General features: G+C 46.2%; 1 protein-coding gene across 1 annotated transcript in view; it reads left to right on the plus strand.

Annotated features, from left to right (window-relative positions):
• ARHGEF12 (Rho guanine nucleotide exchange factor (GEF) 12) overlaps window positions 1-3,895 on the plus strand; it is a 43,497-nt gene extending 39,602 nt beyond the window's left edge. The window contains exons 38-40 of the mRNA XM_009994607.1: window positions 1,637-1,950; window positions 2,900-2,972; window positions 3,582-3,895. Of these exons, the coding sequence (XP_009992909.1) occupies window positions 1,637-1,950; window positions 2,900-2,972; window positions 3,582-3,592 (398 nt within the window). The 3' untranslated portion in view covers window positions 3,593-3,895. The remainder of the gene's footprint in view (window positions 1-1,636; window positions 1,951-2,899; window positions 2,973-3,581) is intronic.
• The last annotated feature ends 13,521 nt before the right edge of the window (window positions 3,896-17,416 follow it).

A 17,416-nucleotide genomic window follows, 5' to 3' on the forward strand; every position in this document is an offset into this window, starting at 1 on the left:
TACAGAGATTTTGAAGTTAACTCTCAGTCCTTGAGAGCCATTTTAGCTCTGGGAAGGGCTGTACAAACATGTACCTCATGACTACTGTTTTATGCAAGGAAAAGCTGAAGTAGTGCTGGGTGAATACCTTGTGGCGGACTGGAATTGCAGACACAGGGGTACAGTGCAGGCCCTTGGTGGCTGTTGCCACTGGACCACTTTCTCTCTCTGCTGACTGTTGGGATCTGGAGGGAAAACATTTCCCCTGAAGGCAAAGCACTTCCTTAGTCTGTGTGCACACAGCCCCTGTGACCTGGGGTCTTTTAGAGATACTGTGTTGGCTTCTCCTGATAAAGCCTCAGAAGAGAGACCTACAGTTTGGCTTTGCACTGTGAAAGTCTCCTGTGACCTTCCCCCAGTCTGCAGCTCTTACAAGCCTGCTATTTTTGTTATTTCTGTTGTTATTACTACATGTGCTATATTTGGCTGCTCACTTAGCAGCAGCTTAAAGTGTATCTCTTCCAGCCTTCAAGAAGGTGGTAGAGTTTTTTGGCAGAAAGCTAGCCCTGAGACAGCAGCTCTGAGCACTTACATGGGACTTTGCACACTTGGTGTTTGAAAAGTCCCATGATTTTGATCAGCTGAAGTGATCAGTGCACCAACCTTAGCACACAAGTTGGTGTTTATCTCGTGTATGTTGGACTGTAAGTAGCTACTGGAAAGTAGATCCTGTATGACTGTTAGTGTTGAAATCTCTTAGCCATAAATATGCTTTTATTGAAAAATGGGATTCTATCATTGTGAATAAGCCAATTTGTAGCTGTCTGAATGCTGCCTTCCTACTACATATTGAAAATCATTTTTATTTCCCTGAATTACTGAGACATTTTAAATTACTAAAACTGAGCCAACAACTCAAAGCCCTTAATTTATTTGTCACCTCTTATACTGTTTATTTTCTTAACTGCACAGGGACATAAGAATTGGATTGACCTGGTTTTAGTCAGTTCTGACTCCACATGGTAGATTTGCTGTAATTCTGTAGAGAAATTATTTAATGTAATCCTATTTCAAGGTGCAGGCTGTGAAAGCATTTTTAGCTATAATGGCTTCATCTTCTAATAGATCATAGAATCATGGAATGGTTTGGGTTGGATGGGACCTGAAAGATCATCTAGATCCAACCCCCCTGCATGGGCAGGGACACCTCCCACTAGACCAGGGTGCTCAGAGCCGAAAGTTAACCCATCTAAAAGCATCCTCTGTGCTCTAGTTAGTTACTGGAGGAACTGGAACTCTAGCAGTCTGATCTGTTGGGTGCCAGTAGTAAAGGTGCAGGTTTTTCAGACATTATAAGAGATTTTTGAGAAACAGGAAGGTAGGTCATTACCTCATCTAATCATGTCATTCTCCAATTGCAGTCTAAAACCCAGCCATGATCTCTGAATCTAAATTCAGCACCAAACTACCCTGGTCTGCTATAATCACTGTCCTGTGTAGTGTTCATAAATGCTTTTCCTTATCCATTTTAAAATGTCTCGGGGGATGGGCCTCTCACCACTTATCTTTCTTAAAGTCTGCTTAAACTGTCTCCAGTTCACTGGTTCCTGGTGATTATTGAGCTGGAGGTGTTAGTAAAAAGCTGTTCTCTTAACAGGAAATTATTTGATCCTTGATGGATACGGAACAGTGCAGGAGAGCTCCACAGATGAGGAGGTATCATCTCTAGTTCTCCAGTGCACGGCGGGTGGCCGCACCTCTTTGGACTCTGCCCAGCAGCAGCCCCTTTCCCCACGGGACACCCAGTCAGATGGAGGAAGCTCCCCATTTGCTGAGGAGATGATGGCCTCACGCTGGGGGGCAGTGGAAGAGTCCTGCTCCTTTGCAGCAAGCCCTCCCTTCTCTCTGGAGTCACGGCTGCAGATGATGCGGTATATTCAGAAGATAGAGGATGACCTTGAAAAGCTAAAGGTATGATGGGTTTCTATTGGCAGGCTCAGGGGTTTCATAGAGTCATCAGGGTTGGAAGGGACCTCTGGAGATCACCTAGTCCAACCCCCCTTGCCAGAGCAGGATCCCCTAGAGCAGATCCCACAGGAACATGTCCAGGTTGAGGATGTCCCCAGGGATGGAGACTCCACAAGCTCCCTGGGCAGCCTGTCCCAGGGCTCTGGTACCCTCAGAGTCCAGAAGGATTTTCTTATATTCAGGCCAAACCAGTTTGTGCCCATTGCCCCTTGTCCTGTCACTGGGCACCACTGGGAAGAGTCTGGCCCCATCCTCCTGACACCTCCTTTCATATTCTTTAGGTTTTGCTTTAGAAAAGAGCTTGCACATAACTTTGAGGGCTGAGAAGGGCCATGCCTGGTTCTTGTCTTTGGCTCTTATTTCTGGAAGCTTTTGAAACAGAAAACTTGGTGTTGTTTTGCTTGCAGTTCATGAGAGGCAAGTAGTTCTGCTAGAGCTGGCCAGGATGTGTATTGTTTTGATTGGAATTTGGAGAGATTCCTGAGGGACAGGACAAAACTGCAACAGTGGAGTTTGGAAGGGGCTGCTGACCTAAGGATTAGGAGTTCCTGCCATAAAAAGACTTACCCCACTATGTTCAAAATGCTGTTTTGTATGTAGTGGGAATGCTCTGTGCATAATAGCCATTACTGTAGAAAGTTTGTAGCACACCATTGGGATGGCTGAGACATCCTAACATGTACCCAGCCTTTAATTTAACTGGAAAATAAACATGGAATATTGCCTGATAAAGCTCCTGATAAAGGGGCTGAGATCCCTTGCTGTGCCATGTGGGTGATTCCAGTCCACTCCCATGCAGTGAAATTCATCTTAGCCTGTTTGAAGCCCTCTTTGTTCACTTGGAAAACAGAAAAAGAGGTACTTGAGTTGTGGGGTTGTTCTTGTTTTTTAGGAGGTTGAGGAAGACTACACCGTGCTGCGACGCCAAGGGCTGGCTGGATCAGCCTCCACAGGAGAGCACTCAGGTACACAACCAGCCTGTAATTGCTACCACAGCCCATGTCAGCTTCAGACACTAAATGAAAAGCACAAAGACAATTATTAATGTTTCTCATTCCCACCAAAGAAAAGGTCTCACCTACTTGAGCAGCTCTCACAGGGCTGAGACCACGTCAGGTCAGTTGAATCCACTGATACTTCCATGTGCAGAGGAGCTTGTTCCTTCCTCTGAAAAGCTTCTTTGCAGGCTGTCTCATCCCTGCCTGCCAAAGACCTGCATCTCAGGTCCTACAGCTTCTCTTTCAAAGAAGGCTTGATTGATGGAAAATCCCAAAGGAAGGTTTTTTTAAACATGTAAAATGGTCACAATCTGTCATTTCTTTCTCTGGGGTGTCTCTGATGCTGTGTAAAGTGGTTGCCATGAGTCCTTTAAATTGGCCTTAGGCATCTCAGAGATGTAACTGCTGGAATCACTGAAAAAGATCTTAAGTTGAAATGGATGTGCTGTCTCTCACATAACACTTCCTCTGCTATTACAGCAGTTCAGAAACGTTAGGAATTCTTCTCTCATTGCCCCTCCTGTCCCTCACCACTCTTGTTTTTTTTGTTCTTCTTGGTTTTTTTTCCTCCTTCAGACAAAAGCTAGTCATGTTTTCAGAAGTGGCTGAAGACTGGATGAAGAGTATCAGGACACAGCACCTGCTGTCTTCCCTGTGGACTCTGAGATGAGAGGTTTTGAACCATCCAGACATGAACTGTAACTGCAGCAAAGTGGGCATGGGGTGCTTTTCCTGTGGGGCATCTGCACTATCTTGTCAGTGAGGGAGTCTGTTGTATTTCTGCTCCTCTCCTTGCTACCAGAAAATTCATTTTTCAGAACAGAAAAACCAAACCAAATGTACAGAGCTTTGGGTGTAGGATATAAAAATGTATTTAGACATTTAAAAAAAAAAAAAATCATTGTATTTATTTGACTTCATTCCGTGTATCAAAAGCACATTTTAATTTTTTAATCTGCCTTTTTTTTTTTTTTGTTCTATTTTAATTGGGTAGTGACAGTTCTAGCCCTGTGCATGTAGTACACCCTGCCTGCCACTGCTCCTGAACCAAATTCAGGGCTGAAGGGGGAGGCTGTGCCTGTGTGCAAGTGCATCTTGACTTCACTGGACTGGACTCTGCACTCCCTGCTGGGCACTCCAACTGCCAAGAGCTACTTATGAAGGTGTTAGGATGACTGGTGGCTGGAACTATCTGTAGCCAACGATTGCATGGGAACTGCTCATGTCACCACATGTGGAACAAGAATTTTCCATGCACTAAATAGCCAGGCACTTGAGATGGGCAAATTTTCTCTTTCCCCTCTCCCATTAGGGGTCTCCTTGTGAAAATGCAAGATCAGACTGGGAGAGGAGAAAGACAAGTTTAATTTTTTTCTTGATGTTGTTGGCTTGATCATTGTCTCCTTTGTAAAGTGATAAAAATACTTGGACCTGCAGCACTTTTTGTAACTCTTCTCTGGATCAAAAAGAAAAAAAAAGAAATGCAAACCCAGAAGTGTTTCAAAGATGTGGGGCTGATCTGCCCCTGATTCACTACTGAATGAATAAGGGCTGCCATTTGAGTTAGCCACAGGTACTGCTGATTATAGGGCCAGTAAGTTTTAGTACCTGAAAGTATGTCTTGCTGAGGGCTTGGGGTGGGATTTGGGGTTTTATTGGGGGGTGGGGTCAGGTTGTTTTGGTTTGTTTTGTTTTTTAACTGATTCGTGCCAATGTGTTCTCACTGAAACAGATGTGCAAAACACCAGGGCTGAAACAGCTTCCAGTGATTGCTCAGGCCTGTTCTGATGGGTTTTGTTGTTGATATTCCTTCCAGGCTGGGAACAGGATGGAAACTCTCAGGCTACCAGCAGAGCCAGCACTGGACAGCCTAAGTGCCCTTGCTCTGAAGTTGGTCCCAGGACAGGCACTTGCTGCTTGGCATAGGGTGGTTCAAGCTGTCCCCAGTGTCACAGACACCATAAATACAACTGCTAGTGGAGAGTGTAGGCAGCCATTTTTGCACCCCTCTTCCCAGCTTTTAAACTATTTAATGCCCCCAAACTGAAGAGCAAAACCATCCAAACATGTAAACCACAGCAAGTTGTCAGAACTGTTATGGTTTGCATCACCCTGTGCATCATGGAGTGCTGAGAATCTGTCTTTGGTCAGCAGAAAGATCAGGCTCCTGCTCCTTCCAACCAAACGGTTCCTCTTTAGCTACTGGCAAGAAATCAGATCTGTCCCTTGTCTGCTCACATAAGAGAAAACCTGTTCTTGTTCTTCCTGTTAGGCATGTGCAAGGGATGAGTTCAGGTAAAGATGAACAGAGGTTGAGCAGAGATGGTGTTGGGCCTGATGGGACAGTTGAAGCCCTTAGCCCTCACAGGGCAGGGAGGAGTTTCTCTTTGTGTAGCAGCCACTTGCACAAAGTACCATTTTTCACCAGCAGAGCATTTCACTGCCAACACAAGCCAAAGTGTTCTCTTCCAGGCTGGCAGGAGCTTCCTCTTCCTCAGGACTCACCAGGCCCTGTCCCATGGCACGGGTACGGGTGCGTTGTCAGTATGAGCCCAGCCCTTCCATTCCCACCAGGGTGGGACCTCCCCTCCTTGCCTTCAGCCACACGGTTCCTTTGGTGATAAACATCTAGACTTTCTCTGGTAAGCCCCCCAGCTGGAACTCTGCCTCATGCTGATGTGGCATCTCTCATCTGATCCCACCAGAACGAGAAGTGGGCCTTGGCCAGACTTGGTGTTTAAGGCCCTTTTCCCCTTACATGAAAGGACCTTTGTTCTCGCCCTCATCAGGCCCCTGGCTCTGCACACTCCAGGAGCAGAAGCAGTTGTTATGACCTTAGCTTTCTAAAAGTTTTCCAGGAGGCTTCCATGGTTGTTGGAAAATTAGCACTGGATCAGAGAGAGCTTAGTCTGGCTCTTCAAGAGTGTGCTGGAAGACCAGATTTCTGCCTGGAATTTTCCACTCCTGTTTTGGTGATTGATACATTCCCTTATTCAGACTGGGTTGCAGAGCAGGATGATGTTCTCTGGATTGTTTGCCCCAGCCCCTCCTCCCCAGTGTTTGGTTTGGGGTATTTTCCTCCCCAAATGAAAGATGAGCAAGGTTTTCTTGTCTTGGGAGCAAAGGTGCAGTACAGCATCCATTCTTTCCTATCCTCCTGGGAAGTGATTTCTGCTGTTATGGGATATAGTTCATGGACAAGTCATATGGGCACTTTCTGGAAAGGGAAATCTCCTTCTCTAGGACAGAAGATTAAATGCAGAGCCTGGTTTGTTCAACATACCTTGTTTGTAGGGAGGGGAGATTGAACATCCTATAGGTGGGATCAGAAAGAAGGATGAGGAACATAAACCACAAGAGCTAACAAGTCTAGAGGGTTTGGGTCGGCTTTCACATAGCACTATGTCTGTTCCCAGTGTGTCCATAAAACTGATTGACAGATACTACCCCTGTTCCTACAAGAGGGGTATGACATTCAGCAGGTGACCCTTGATTATTCTAATCAGTGCTTGATGGTATCTGGTATTATTTTCCCCAAAGAAATTCCTTAATTCCCTCCCCCAAAAAGGTGCCAACTGACAAGCAGATGTACTGCAAAAGGGATACTGCAGCCAAAACACTGCTGTTTTCTTTTGAATTAAGTCTTGTGGAGCTCTCTTCATACTAGAATATTTTTATTTTTCTTTGTACAACATACAATCATGTACTCTTAACAGAGATTTACTTTAAAGAGAAGAAAAGAAATAAATAAATCTGGAAGTATTCTTTAAAAATACACAAAAATCTTTATTAATAATCCTGTATTTTTACTGATCATGTTTGAATGTCTAAAAAGACTTTATTGTTCTAATTATCCAGATGTATGTTTGTAAAATAGCTCTTTTATGACTTAGCTGATAAGGTTGTATGTTTCTGGAATTAAATATTGGTCACTTAAAAAAAAATAATTCTGTTTTCAGGATCTGGGAAATAGAAAATTTAAGCGTTTCAAATATCATTAAATAAGCTTAAAGGAAAGAAAGTTTTGTCTGCTGGATTTTTGGGGGGTTGTTTTGCTTCAATTGCCTGGAGTTTTTGGCAGGGGAAAGTAGGTGGATGGGCAAAGGAAGCTTTTCATTTGGTGCCAGTGACCTTTCAGACTCTGTTCTTGCTGTTGCAAGTGTGGGACCCCCCAGTTTTTATGGCTCATGAAATGCTGCTTTCGTTGGCTGCTCAAGGTAGAAGGGTCCTGGAATTCCAAGCACTGACTCTTTCCTTGCTGCTGTGTTGTCTCCTGCTGTTTCAGAGGAAATGTTTGGGCCACTTCAGCAACTTTGGTTCTAGTTGATGACTCTTAACCTTCCTTATCTCATCCGAATCCTAACCTGGGGAATAAGCAGTGCAAGAAATGGATGGTTCTGGGCTCAGCAGTCTCTGCTTAAAGAGCTGCTTCTAGCAGTGTCCAGCAGACACTTTGGAGTGTCTTCTCCAAAGCTCTGTGCACAAGGTGATCCTTTAAAAGGAAAAAACAAAGACTCAGGGGGGAAAAAACCCAACAACCTACTAGATCTCAAGAGATTTTAATCAAGTCTTAAAAATTCTGACACTTAAGGCACCAGGTAGAGACTATCACAGGAAAAATGGTTTATAATATAATGAGTCTCTTGCTAAGCCAGGACCAAAAAACCCCTCATGAAGTTAAGTAACAGCAGAGGGTGCTTGTTTGGGAGCTGCTTTTTAAGGATGCTGGTGTTTGGTTCCTTGCCAAATGCAGTCTTTATTGTTCAGGGAAGAAAGTCCCTCTGTGTTCCCTTCAGTGTTGACCAGTAAAGAGGAATTTGCTCAAAGCATCAATGACAAGAAAACAAACAAATCTGCCACTTGATCTAAGCTGGGAATGATACTTCAGGACCTCCCCCATGGTAAGTGATGCCTTGGTTGTGTTTTGCACAGCATGGGGTGCACCTGTGTTTTCCTGTGGTTTGGAAGTGGAATTTTGGAAGTGAATTTTTGCCCTTCACAGAGAGTTTCCTACCTAGGTGCCACACCCTCTAGTGCAGTCACAGGAATCCTTTTTGTTTGCTGATTGTTCACTATTTGTGTCACTAAGTTTATTCTTATTTTTTTAATGGATTCTGCCTGGACAGGAACTGTCCACATGGAGCCTTTCAGTGTGATGCTGTGGTTTAGTATCTGGCAGATTTTTGTAGCATCACAGGATGGATTGGGTTGGAAGGGAACTGAAATATCATCTAGATCCAACCCCTGCAGGGGCAGGGACACCTCCCACCAGCCCAGGCTGCTCCAAGCCCCATCCAACCTGCCCTTCAACACTGCCAGGGATGGGGCAGCCACAGCTTCCCTGGGCAACCTGGGCCAGGCTCTCACCACCCTCACACTCCACAATTCCCTCCTCATGTCTCACCTCAATCTCCCTCCTCCAGTTTTCATCCCTTCCCCCTTGTCCTCTCCCTCCCTGCCCTTGTCCCAAGCCCCTCCCCAGCTTTCCTAGATAAATTTTATCAAGGAAAAAAATGTTACAATTTTTTAAATGATACATTTTTATCATTTTCAGTCTGGCTAGACTGGCTTTTCCCCTGAAACTTTGCTGTGAGCATTTGCTGCTCAACCCTGAGGCTGCAGCTTTAGATCAGATGTTGGCAAGAGTGAAACGTTTTGCTTGTGTTCTGTCAAATGAATCTTCTTCCTTTATAGGTGCCTTTTGCTTTTGAACTTGATACCTTTGAATAAGTTTGGTTTCTTCTAGCAAGTGAAGAGTTTCTAGAAGATGAAACTTCACCCTTGTGCCTGGCAGCCCTTGCCAGCCCTTTACCACCTGTGGCCTGGAGCACCTGTGGGGACAGTTCTATCACAGGAGCTCTTTTACACTGCTTTGTATCAGTGCATGGGAGCACTTGAGGCTTTTCCCTTTCCATTCTTTGTGCTGGGTATTTTTCCCTCCACTAAGAACAAACGAAGTTGAAAGAAAAGTGAAATTGAAACTTGCTGTTGAGGGAACTTGCACATTATTATTTTTTTTACAGGCAACATCTGTGCTGGGAGTTTTGTGCCAAGGTCTCTGTTTTGTTCTATGATCTACAGAGGAGTCTTTGCATGAATTCCTATCATTTGGTGATATTCCTGACTTCAGCTGTTGACTTCCCTGGGAAGTAATGCAGTCACATTTCTGATAGACAAGCTGATTAAAAATAAGTGAATTAAAAAAAACCAACATCAAAACAGAAAACAAATTAAATCAGGTTTATTCCTGAATGTTTAGAGTCCTCTTTTTTTTTTTTTTCTTCCTTCTGCAATGTGTCTGTGGAGCTGCTTGAGAGATTACTTTATTATAATTGGTAATCTGAGCTCTGTTATGTTTTCCTAATGATGCTGTTTGTGTTTTGCCTTTTTAAATGTTATTTTATATATTCCCTTTACTGTGCTGCTGTAAATACATGATTCAAAATAAACAGCTCAGAGGAAAGATGAAATTTGTGTCTTCTCCTGCAGCCTGTGCTCTTGAACCCCAGCTGGGGATGGGAGAGAACCATTCTGCATCTTCTAGGGCTCTTTCACTTGTGGCTTTTTATTCCATTTTGCTCCAGGAAACATCTTCTGGGAAGGGTGGCCTTGGTATTTGCTGAAGACTGTCTATAAGTTACCCTTTATCAACTCGTCAGTGGATTTTAGATTGTTGCTGTTGCTGGTTTTCTTCTCTCAAAACATTTAGGAAGGTTGGCATTAAATGGGATGTGTCCAGTCCTTGGCTTGTGTTCTTTGCCAGCTGGTCTGATGATGATGATGAGGGTAAATGTGTCACCAGAGGCAGGGTGACACAAAAGGAAAGCTTGGATGTGTTTGCTCTAAGTGTGATCCAACATTTAGGAAGCACAGGAGTGTGATGCTACAGGATGAGATTGATACCTGGCACCTGTCAAGGTGGTGGCTTAGCAAATCCTCAAAACTTTTCAGGCACTGGTTGTTTAATGACAGAATCCCAGAATGCCAGGTTGGAAGGGACCTCCAGGATCATCTGACCCAACCTTTCCAGGCACTACTCCAGTTTGCATGAGGTGGCTCAGCTCCCTGTCAAGCTGAGACTTCAAACTGCCCCACGTGGGGGAACCCACCACTTCCCTGGGGAGACTATTCCAATGTCTGACTGTCCTCATGGTGACAAATTTACCTCTTGTGTCCATTGGGAATCTCCCTGGGAGCAACTTGTGCCCATGACCCCTTGTCTTTTCCATGTGACTCCTTGTAAATAGGGAGTCTCCATCTTCTTGGCAGGCCGCTTTAAGTGCTGGAACATGGTGATAAGGTCTCCCCTGAGGCTTCTCTTCAGAAGGCTGAACACTTCAAAAGGAGGGTCAGGGTAGGTGCTGAAGGACAGGCCTAATCAGCCAAAAGGTTTGATACAACTTCCAGCTCTGCACTGGAAAGGCTAGAACAGGAAAGTGTGGCTGCTACTGTGTGAGAGACTTCAGAGCCAGCCTGCAGAGCTGGAAGTGTTGCAGACTGGTTCCCAGCCCCACTGACTGACTTGGAAACTAATTCTGGAAGAAGTGTGTGCCTTGACTGAGAAGAGTGTTGATCCTTCCTGCCTCACTCCATATCACACACCAGAAAACTGACAGGGCTTCCATCTACCCCTCCCCTTCTTCCTCACCAGATGGGAATTTACAGCTGCAAATCATCAGCTGGGCTTTTGGAAGAACAGAACACCCAAAATATCTCTGCTGCTTTCTTGAACCAGTTTGTTTGTTTCCAGCTGTCTGCAGCTTATTCAGTGTGAAGTATTTTCCCTGATCAATATTTTAACCTTCTTGTTGATATTTACTCAGCACTGATGAATAAACTGTGTTAAGTGGAGCTCCGTGGATGGGAGAGTAAATCTACATTTCTATCAGCTCTCTGGAGGTTTTGCAATAATTCATGTTATCTGAGGTTATTGTTATACCAGGATATTAATGAGCACATCTTCCTTCCTCCAGATCCCACTTCTGGTGCAGAAACATCATCTCAGTTCTGAATTAGCTTTGTGGTGGCCTCTTGACAGCTCCAGTTTGAAAGAATACTTTCTCTTGGCTTTTCTGAAGGTGGATTTGAGGTAACTTCATCTGTTCCCCTTTCACCTTTGTGACGGGAAGGAGATTAAACCCTTTTCTCTAGGTCTTCATTCCATTTTTAAATCCTGCTGAGGGTGTCCACTCCTGCTACCCTCTCCTTTTAAAACTCTGAAGCCTAATTAGCACTGACCAGCAGAGTTGCCCTCCCTTTTCTCCAGCAGTTCTGCTGTTCTGTTTTCTATTCAACACAAGAACTTGATTACAGAGCTGCCCGTTCTCTGTTCAGCTGTGCATGCCCTTTATCTACTATTTCACCTCCAAGCACTGACCTTTTCTTTATTTTTAATTTTTTTTTTTAGCTTTCATCCTGGGAGAAACAGGTTCATAATGTTCTGAAAGCCCCCCTGACCCATCCATCACCATCATTTCAGGGGATGCATGCAGCAGAAGTCAAACAGCCTCAATTGTATCTTATATTGAACTCATCTTTTTTGCCTCTGCCATCTCTTTATTCCAGTATAATAAAACTCCCCCTGTCACTGCTAAATTATTGCTCATCTGTCTCTCTTTCTGTAAGATGGGCTCTGCATTTGGGCTGGAGATGGCAAGAAGAAAGAGCTTATGTGAGGTAGGACAGTATCAGTCCTTGGAAAAGAAGAAACCCCCCTCAAAAAGGGTTTCTGCCATCCATGCTGCTCATGCTGCTGGAGGTGGCAGCTGCAGCCCACCTGGGGTGGCAGTGACTGGGGGTGTCCCTTGTCAGCTACATGGAGCAGAGCTCATAGTAGCTTAACCATTCTTGGCAAAAAAAAACAAAGGGGGAAAGACTCTAGTCTTGGTTTCTCCATCTGCTCAGGAAACCTGCCCCTCCAACTGCACCAACTTCTGCATGAGGAGCATGTGCTGAGGTGGCTCTTCAACTGCTCCTTGAGGTCTCTGTACTGTGCTCCAGAGACCTGAGGGGCTCTACAGATCTAAATCTTCCTCTTCAGGTGGCTGTGCTGGTGGCAGAACATCCCAGGCCTGGAGCCTTTGTCTTTTCTGCTTTGCTTTAATAACTCCCCATGGAAGTGTTAGTGCTGGAAAACACTGATGGTGAGAAAGGTCAGAAGGGGATGCTCAGAGCTTGGCTGAATCAAGTGTTTGCTGGCTGGAGACAGCTGGGTACCTGAGCTGACCCCCCTGAGAGCCAACTAAGTCTGGCATACCCACAGTTCCTTCAGAAGCTGGAGAGAGAAAAGGTGGCTCTTCATCTCTGAGCACCCTTTCCCTGGAAACCAGAGGCTTTATGGATTGGTGGAGATTTAAGGGCAGAGTAATTTGCCCCAGAGGGAGTCACAGCCAGGGCAGGGACTCCAGGGCTGGAGTCCCCTCAATCCATGGCAAAGATGGGGAAGCTGCAATACTCCTCTTGGGTCCAGGAGTGGCAGAGCCAGAGCAGCTCAACCACCATCTCCTCCTCTCTGGGCTGTGTCCTTGGACTAACCTGCTGATGAGATCTCTGCAGTCAGTTTGATTCCTCATTACTCCCATTTCTTAATTATTTCTCACCTGAAAGTCTCTTTATCTTGTGCTTTCACGTGTCAAAGAGAGGTAGGTTTTGTGGGGCTGTTATTTTTTTCTCTTCCCTCCCCCTCCCTTGCTTTTCAAATGACTGCTTTTATTTTTCTTTAGTGTATGAGTAGAATGCATACAGGAGAAAACATCCTTTGATGACAGTAATTACAAGAAAGAGAACACCAAAGAGTAAGGAAAACTAAGATGCAAGAGAAGATAAACACTTTGCAAATAATCAGTCCATTATTGTCAGAAGAGGGTAGATCTTATGAAAACACAGGACTAAAGGAGGTCTGGGTTTAGCTCTGAGATGTGCTGCACAAGCCTGTGTGACCTTCCTGAAATTACATCATTGCTCCAGCCCTCTGTTTAACATCTCTGACATGGCAAGGGACCCTGTGTGCTTGTTTGAATCTTGTTTAAATGCTTGGATCTTCCAGGATTGCTTTCCGTGTGTGCAGCACCTGAGAGGGGCTGTAATCAATCTCTTTTGGAAATGGTAGGCACTAACTGTACATATGTGTATATATTTGTGAGTTTTAATTGATCTGGGGGCTGGAGCAGCTCTAGAGCCAGGCTGGGAGAGTTGGGGTGTTCAGCCTGGAGAAGAGAAGGCTCCAGGGAGACCTTAGAGCAGCTTCCAGTGCCTGAAGGGGCTCCAGGAAAGCTGGGGAGGGACTTGGGACAAGGGCAGGGAGGGAGAGGACAAGGGGGGTGGGATGAAAACTGGGAGAGGGGAGATTGAGGTGAGACATGAGGAGGGAATTGTGGAGTGTGAGGGTGGTGAGAGCCTGGCCCAGGTTGCCCAGGGAAGCTGTGGCTGCCCCATCCCTGGCAGTGTTGAAGGGCAGGTTGGATGGGGCTTGGAGCAGCCTGGGCTGGTGGGAGGTGTCCCTGCCCATGCAGGGGGTTGGATCTGGATGATCTTTCAGGTCCCTTCCAACCCAAACCAGTCTGTGATTCCATGAGATGGTGGTTAATGCAATGGGTTGCTTTCACAACTGGGGATAAGCAGAAGGAGTGGTCTCCACATGCCTCATTTTGCACAGCCTCACCTGCTGCATCTCACTGCTGTGAGTGCTCTGGCAGGGGCAGTTCCTCACCTCTCCAGACAGGATTACTGGCTGTCCCCCCCAATTTTGCCTCAGGATCACAGATACCATTTCTGACTTGAGCTCTTTTAAATTCACACACGTTTTCTTTTGACTTAAAAATTAAAAAATAAAAAAGCAAACAAACTGTTCCACAAATGTTCTTTATTTATCTAACTCATCCTGCTAACTTCTTTGAGCCACCTAAATATATATATATAATTAGATGGGCTTTTTTATGTAACTACCACAAGATACTTACTCTGCTAACCAGTTCCTTCAAAGCTGTTCTTATCTATAGAATTATCTAATTTGGACACGTTCATAAAAGCTCTATAAAGATCTTATAAACCTTGAAGAAAAGAAAAATAATCTGGCACATATATAGTAGATTTGGGTTTTATATTTCAATCAAATGAGAAATCTTGCTTTTTTCAATGTCTTTTATCCCCAGAAATCTCTCAGTACTTCCTGCATTTGACTGACTCCTTTTTCCAGTGCTACTGTTATTTACTCTTCTGCTGAAATATAACCCCCTATGAAGACAAATGTAGCAGCTGTTGAAATGATTCACAACTCCACTCCACGTCGAGTTGAGATCAGAGCCCCTCTTGGTGCAGCTGAGAGGGAAAAGATTATTTAATTGTTTGGGTAGATAATACACCATCAGGTAGGCAGTGTGATTATTGGTGGTGGCTATTTTGCCCACATGTTAGGAGCTATAGGTGTTAGATACAGTGGAAAGAGGGGCAGACTGATCCATATGCATCACTCCAGGCTTTCTTGTACCCTGCATGGCCACTGCTGGGGAAAGCATATTGAGGGCTCTACTGAGCTGGACCCACAGTAGTTCAACTCTTGGTTTGAGCTCCTGTTTTGAACTATTACCTTGTTTTCTAAGGCCATGGGATTTTCCCCCTGTGCTTTGCAGACCTTAGGGAGCATCTCAGTGATTCCTAGAGGAGATTTCAGGGCTGTCTGGTGCAGCAGGGACTTGTGCTCTGCCCACAGGGTCCTTTGAGCCCCTGGGACAGATGCTGCCTCTCTGCAATGTCAGTGTCTCTTCCCTGTCTTTCTGTGTGAGCAGGATCCCAAACCCTCAGTAATCTTGGGATTTATAGTCTTTCAGCAGTAGCTCCTTCCACAAACAGAGTTTTCTAGGTCATTAAACTGCCTTGCTGTTGCAGGCAACTGTGTCAGATAACCTCATTCATAAAATGACCAAAATCTATTTTAAAACTAGTTGGATGCCTTCCCTCCTCCTCTCCCCACACACACTTTGTATCAGAAGGCACTTTCAAAACCTCTCTCTCTTACAGTTAGAATCCTTTTTTTTTATTTCCAAACTAAACCAAACTCAGATTTATTTGCAGATAGTTTCTATCCCATTTGTCCCCTTGCTGAATTATCTCGAGCGTAACGATCCCCAAAGGTTTGTGAAATAAAACACAACTGCCCGAGAAACTGGGGGAAGAGAATGAAGTTGGAAATAATTGGAATCCCCTTATCTTGGCTCAAACTCAGTGGGGAGGAGGAGGAGAGGAAGGAAGGAGGGGGAAAGGGAGAGGGATGGAGCTGAATCCTTCTTGCCCTTCACTTTGTCTTGAGAGAATCCTAGGGTGAAAATGGTGTTGTGGGGAAGGGGTTATGGGGCCACACTCTGCTGCCCCCCACCTTACCTTGGACTGCAGGTTTGTCCCTTCCAGGTGAGGTGGAAGGAAGACTTTGCCCCTCTGGACAGCAGGGGCTGGCAGCTCCTCTGCCTCCTGCTTCCCAGCGCTCTGGTGGCCACAGACAGCTCCTCCAGAGGGCCTGTCTCCTCCGGATTGTTCTCTTTGAAGTAGCTGTCCCCTGCTGCCCTGGCTTGTGATTCTGTGCTGACCTCCAGAGGAAGGGCCCATGGAGGTGCTGAGGTGAAGGGCCCATGATGAAGGGCCCATGATGAAGGGCCCATGATGAGGGGCCCATGATGAGGGGCCCATGATGAAGGGCCCATGGAGGTGCCGAGGCCAAGGCCTCAGATCACCTTCTCCAGCCTTAAGTTACCATCTAAGAGCACCACATCAAGGCTGAGTCTCCACTAAGGGCAGGAAGGATTTAGCAGAGAGATCTGTGCTCTGTGCAAAGGACTTTGGCAAGAAGGCAGAGTGGGGTGCACAGCAGGACCCCTCCGAAGGCCGGAGGTGGCTGCAGCGAGGAGGAGGAGGAGGAGGCAGGACATGGCTGGGACAGGCAGAGGTGTGCTCAGACCTGAGGTAGGAGGTTGGCTGTGTCTATCTCCCACTTCTGGAGTTGGCACAGGGGCTGCCCTTGGTTTGGAAGCCACCCTGGCTCTGTCAGCCAGACCCGTGTGTCCCTGTCCCCCAGATCCCCTGCCCTGTCCCTTCTCAGAAGGTGCTGCTCCCCACAGGGCTGCACCACGGCCCAGGCAGTTGGAAACCTGGACCTCAAGGGCCCAATCATCAATGAAAAGCCAGTACAGACAGACAGACAGAGGGGAAAGCTCTTCCATTCTGAGCACGATGAGTGAGACAGGCTGGTGGGGCAGGGCCATGGGGGCAAAGGCACGAGGGTCATTCACACAGCAGGCTTGTAGCTGCTGTCCTAAGGGGAGTGATGTGTGAAAGGGATGAGCTCAAAGCACCCTGTGCCTCTTACCTATGGATCTCATGAGTAATTTTGTTCTCTGAAGCAGAGGCGTTTGTGGTTTTTTTTCCTCTCCTGTGAAGCTGATTCTTTTCCTCCAGCATATTTCTTCTCAGCAGGAGGGGAAGATGAATTTCTATCAAATACCTAGTTCCTTGCTCCTAATTCAAGAGTCCAGTTAATTGATGGTTTGAAAGCTCTGCTGCTTTTTTTTTTGTTGTTGTTGTTGTTGAAAAGCAAGCAAGCAGACAAACAGGCAGGAAAACAGAACTGCAGTGTAGCAGGGAAGGCTGGAGCACAAGAGCCCCCAGGGACATGGCTTAGGGAGCTGACTGGAGCTGCATTTTTCAGCCTTACACTACAGGACAGGTCCTGTCTGTCCCAATCCTGCCGTTTTCCCTGGGCTAGATGATGTCTCTTGCTGGCTGTGTGTTCCTGTTCAGGGCACAAGGAGCAGCTCAGCATTTCGTGTGGAGATTTGAGGAGCTGTGTGCAAAAGCAGCTCACCCTGTGTCCTTCTGGGGTGGATGGAGAGGACACATGGTGAGAGGCCAGAGCCCTGGCTGGTAGCAGGGAACCCCAGAGCAGTTAAGGGTGTGGGGAGAAGGAACAGCCTTTCCAAACAACCAAACAACTCTCCCACGAGTTGTCACTCCCAGCTTAGGAAACCTGGTCCATTTCAGGAGCAATAGTTCAGCTAGAAAAGGCTGTTCTGGAAAGCCTTTTGAAGGAGTTGTGCTTGTGAATGACTTGTCTTAGAACACCCGAGGTCCCCACTGTGTGCATGGACGTGCAGGTCTGATCTGAGACAGACTCTGATGAACGGGCAGTGTTGATTCTGGGCAGGGGGAGGGGGTGAAACTTCATGCACAAACCTCTTCCTAGGCCCAACTTTATTCTGTGTTACTGCTGTGTAACTTCTCCCTGTGCTCCTTCCCTCCTCACTCCCCTGCCCTCCCAGCTTCTCCCCTCTCTTTATCTCCGCTCCCATTCTGCCCTTTCCCCCGCCCCCCTTCCCCTCTCCATCCCTGACCCCTTCCCCTCCATCCCCAGCCCTGTGCTCTCCCCC

Source organism: Chaetura pelagica, unplaced genomic scaffold (genome assembly GCF_000747805.2).
Source record: "Chaetura pelagica isolate M959 unplaced genomic scaffold, ChaPel_1.0 scaffold583, whole genome shotgun sequence".
Taxonomy (NCBI): Eukaryota; Metazoa; Chordata; class Aves; order Apodiformes; family Apodidae; genus Chaetura; species Chaetura pelagica.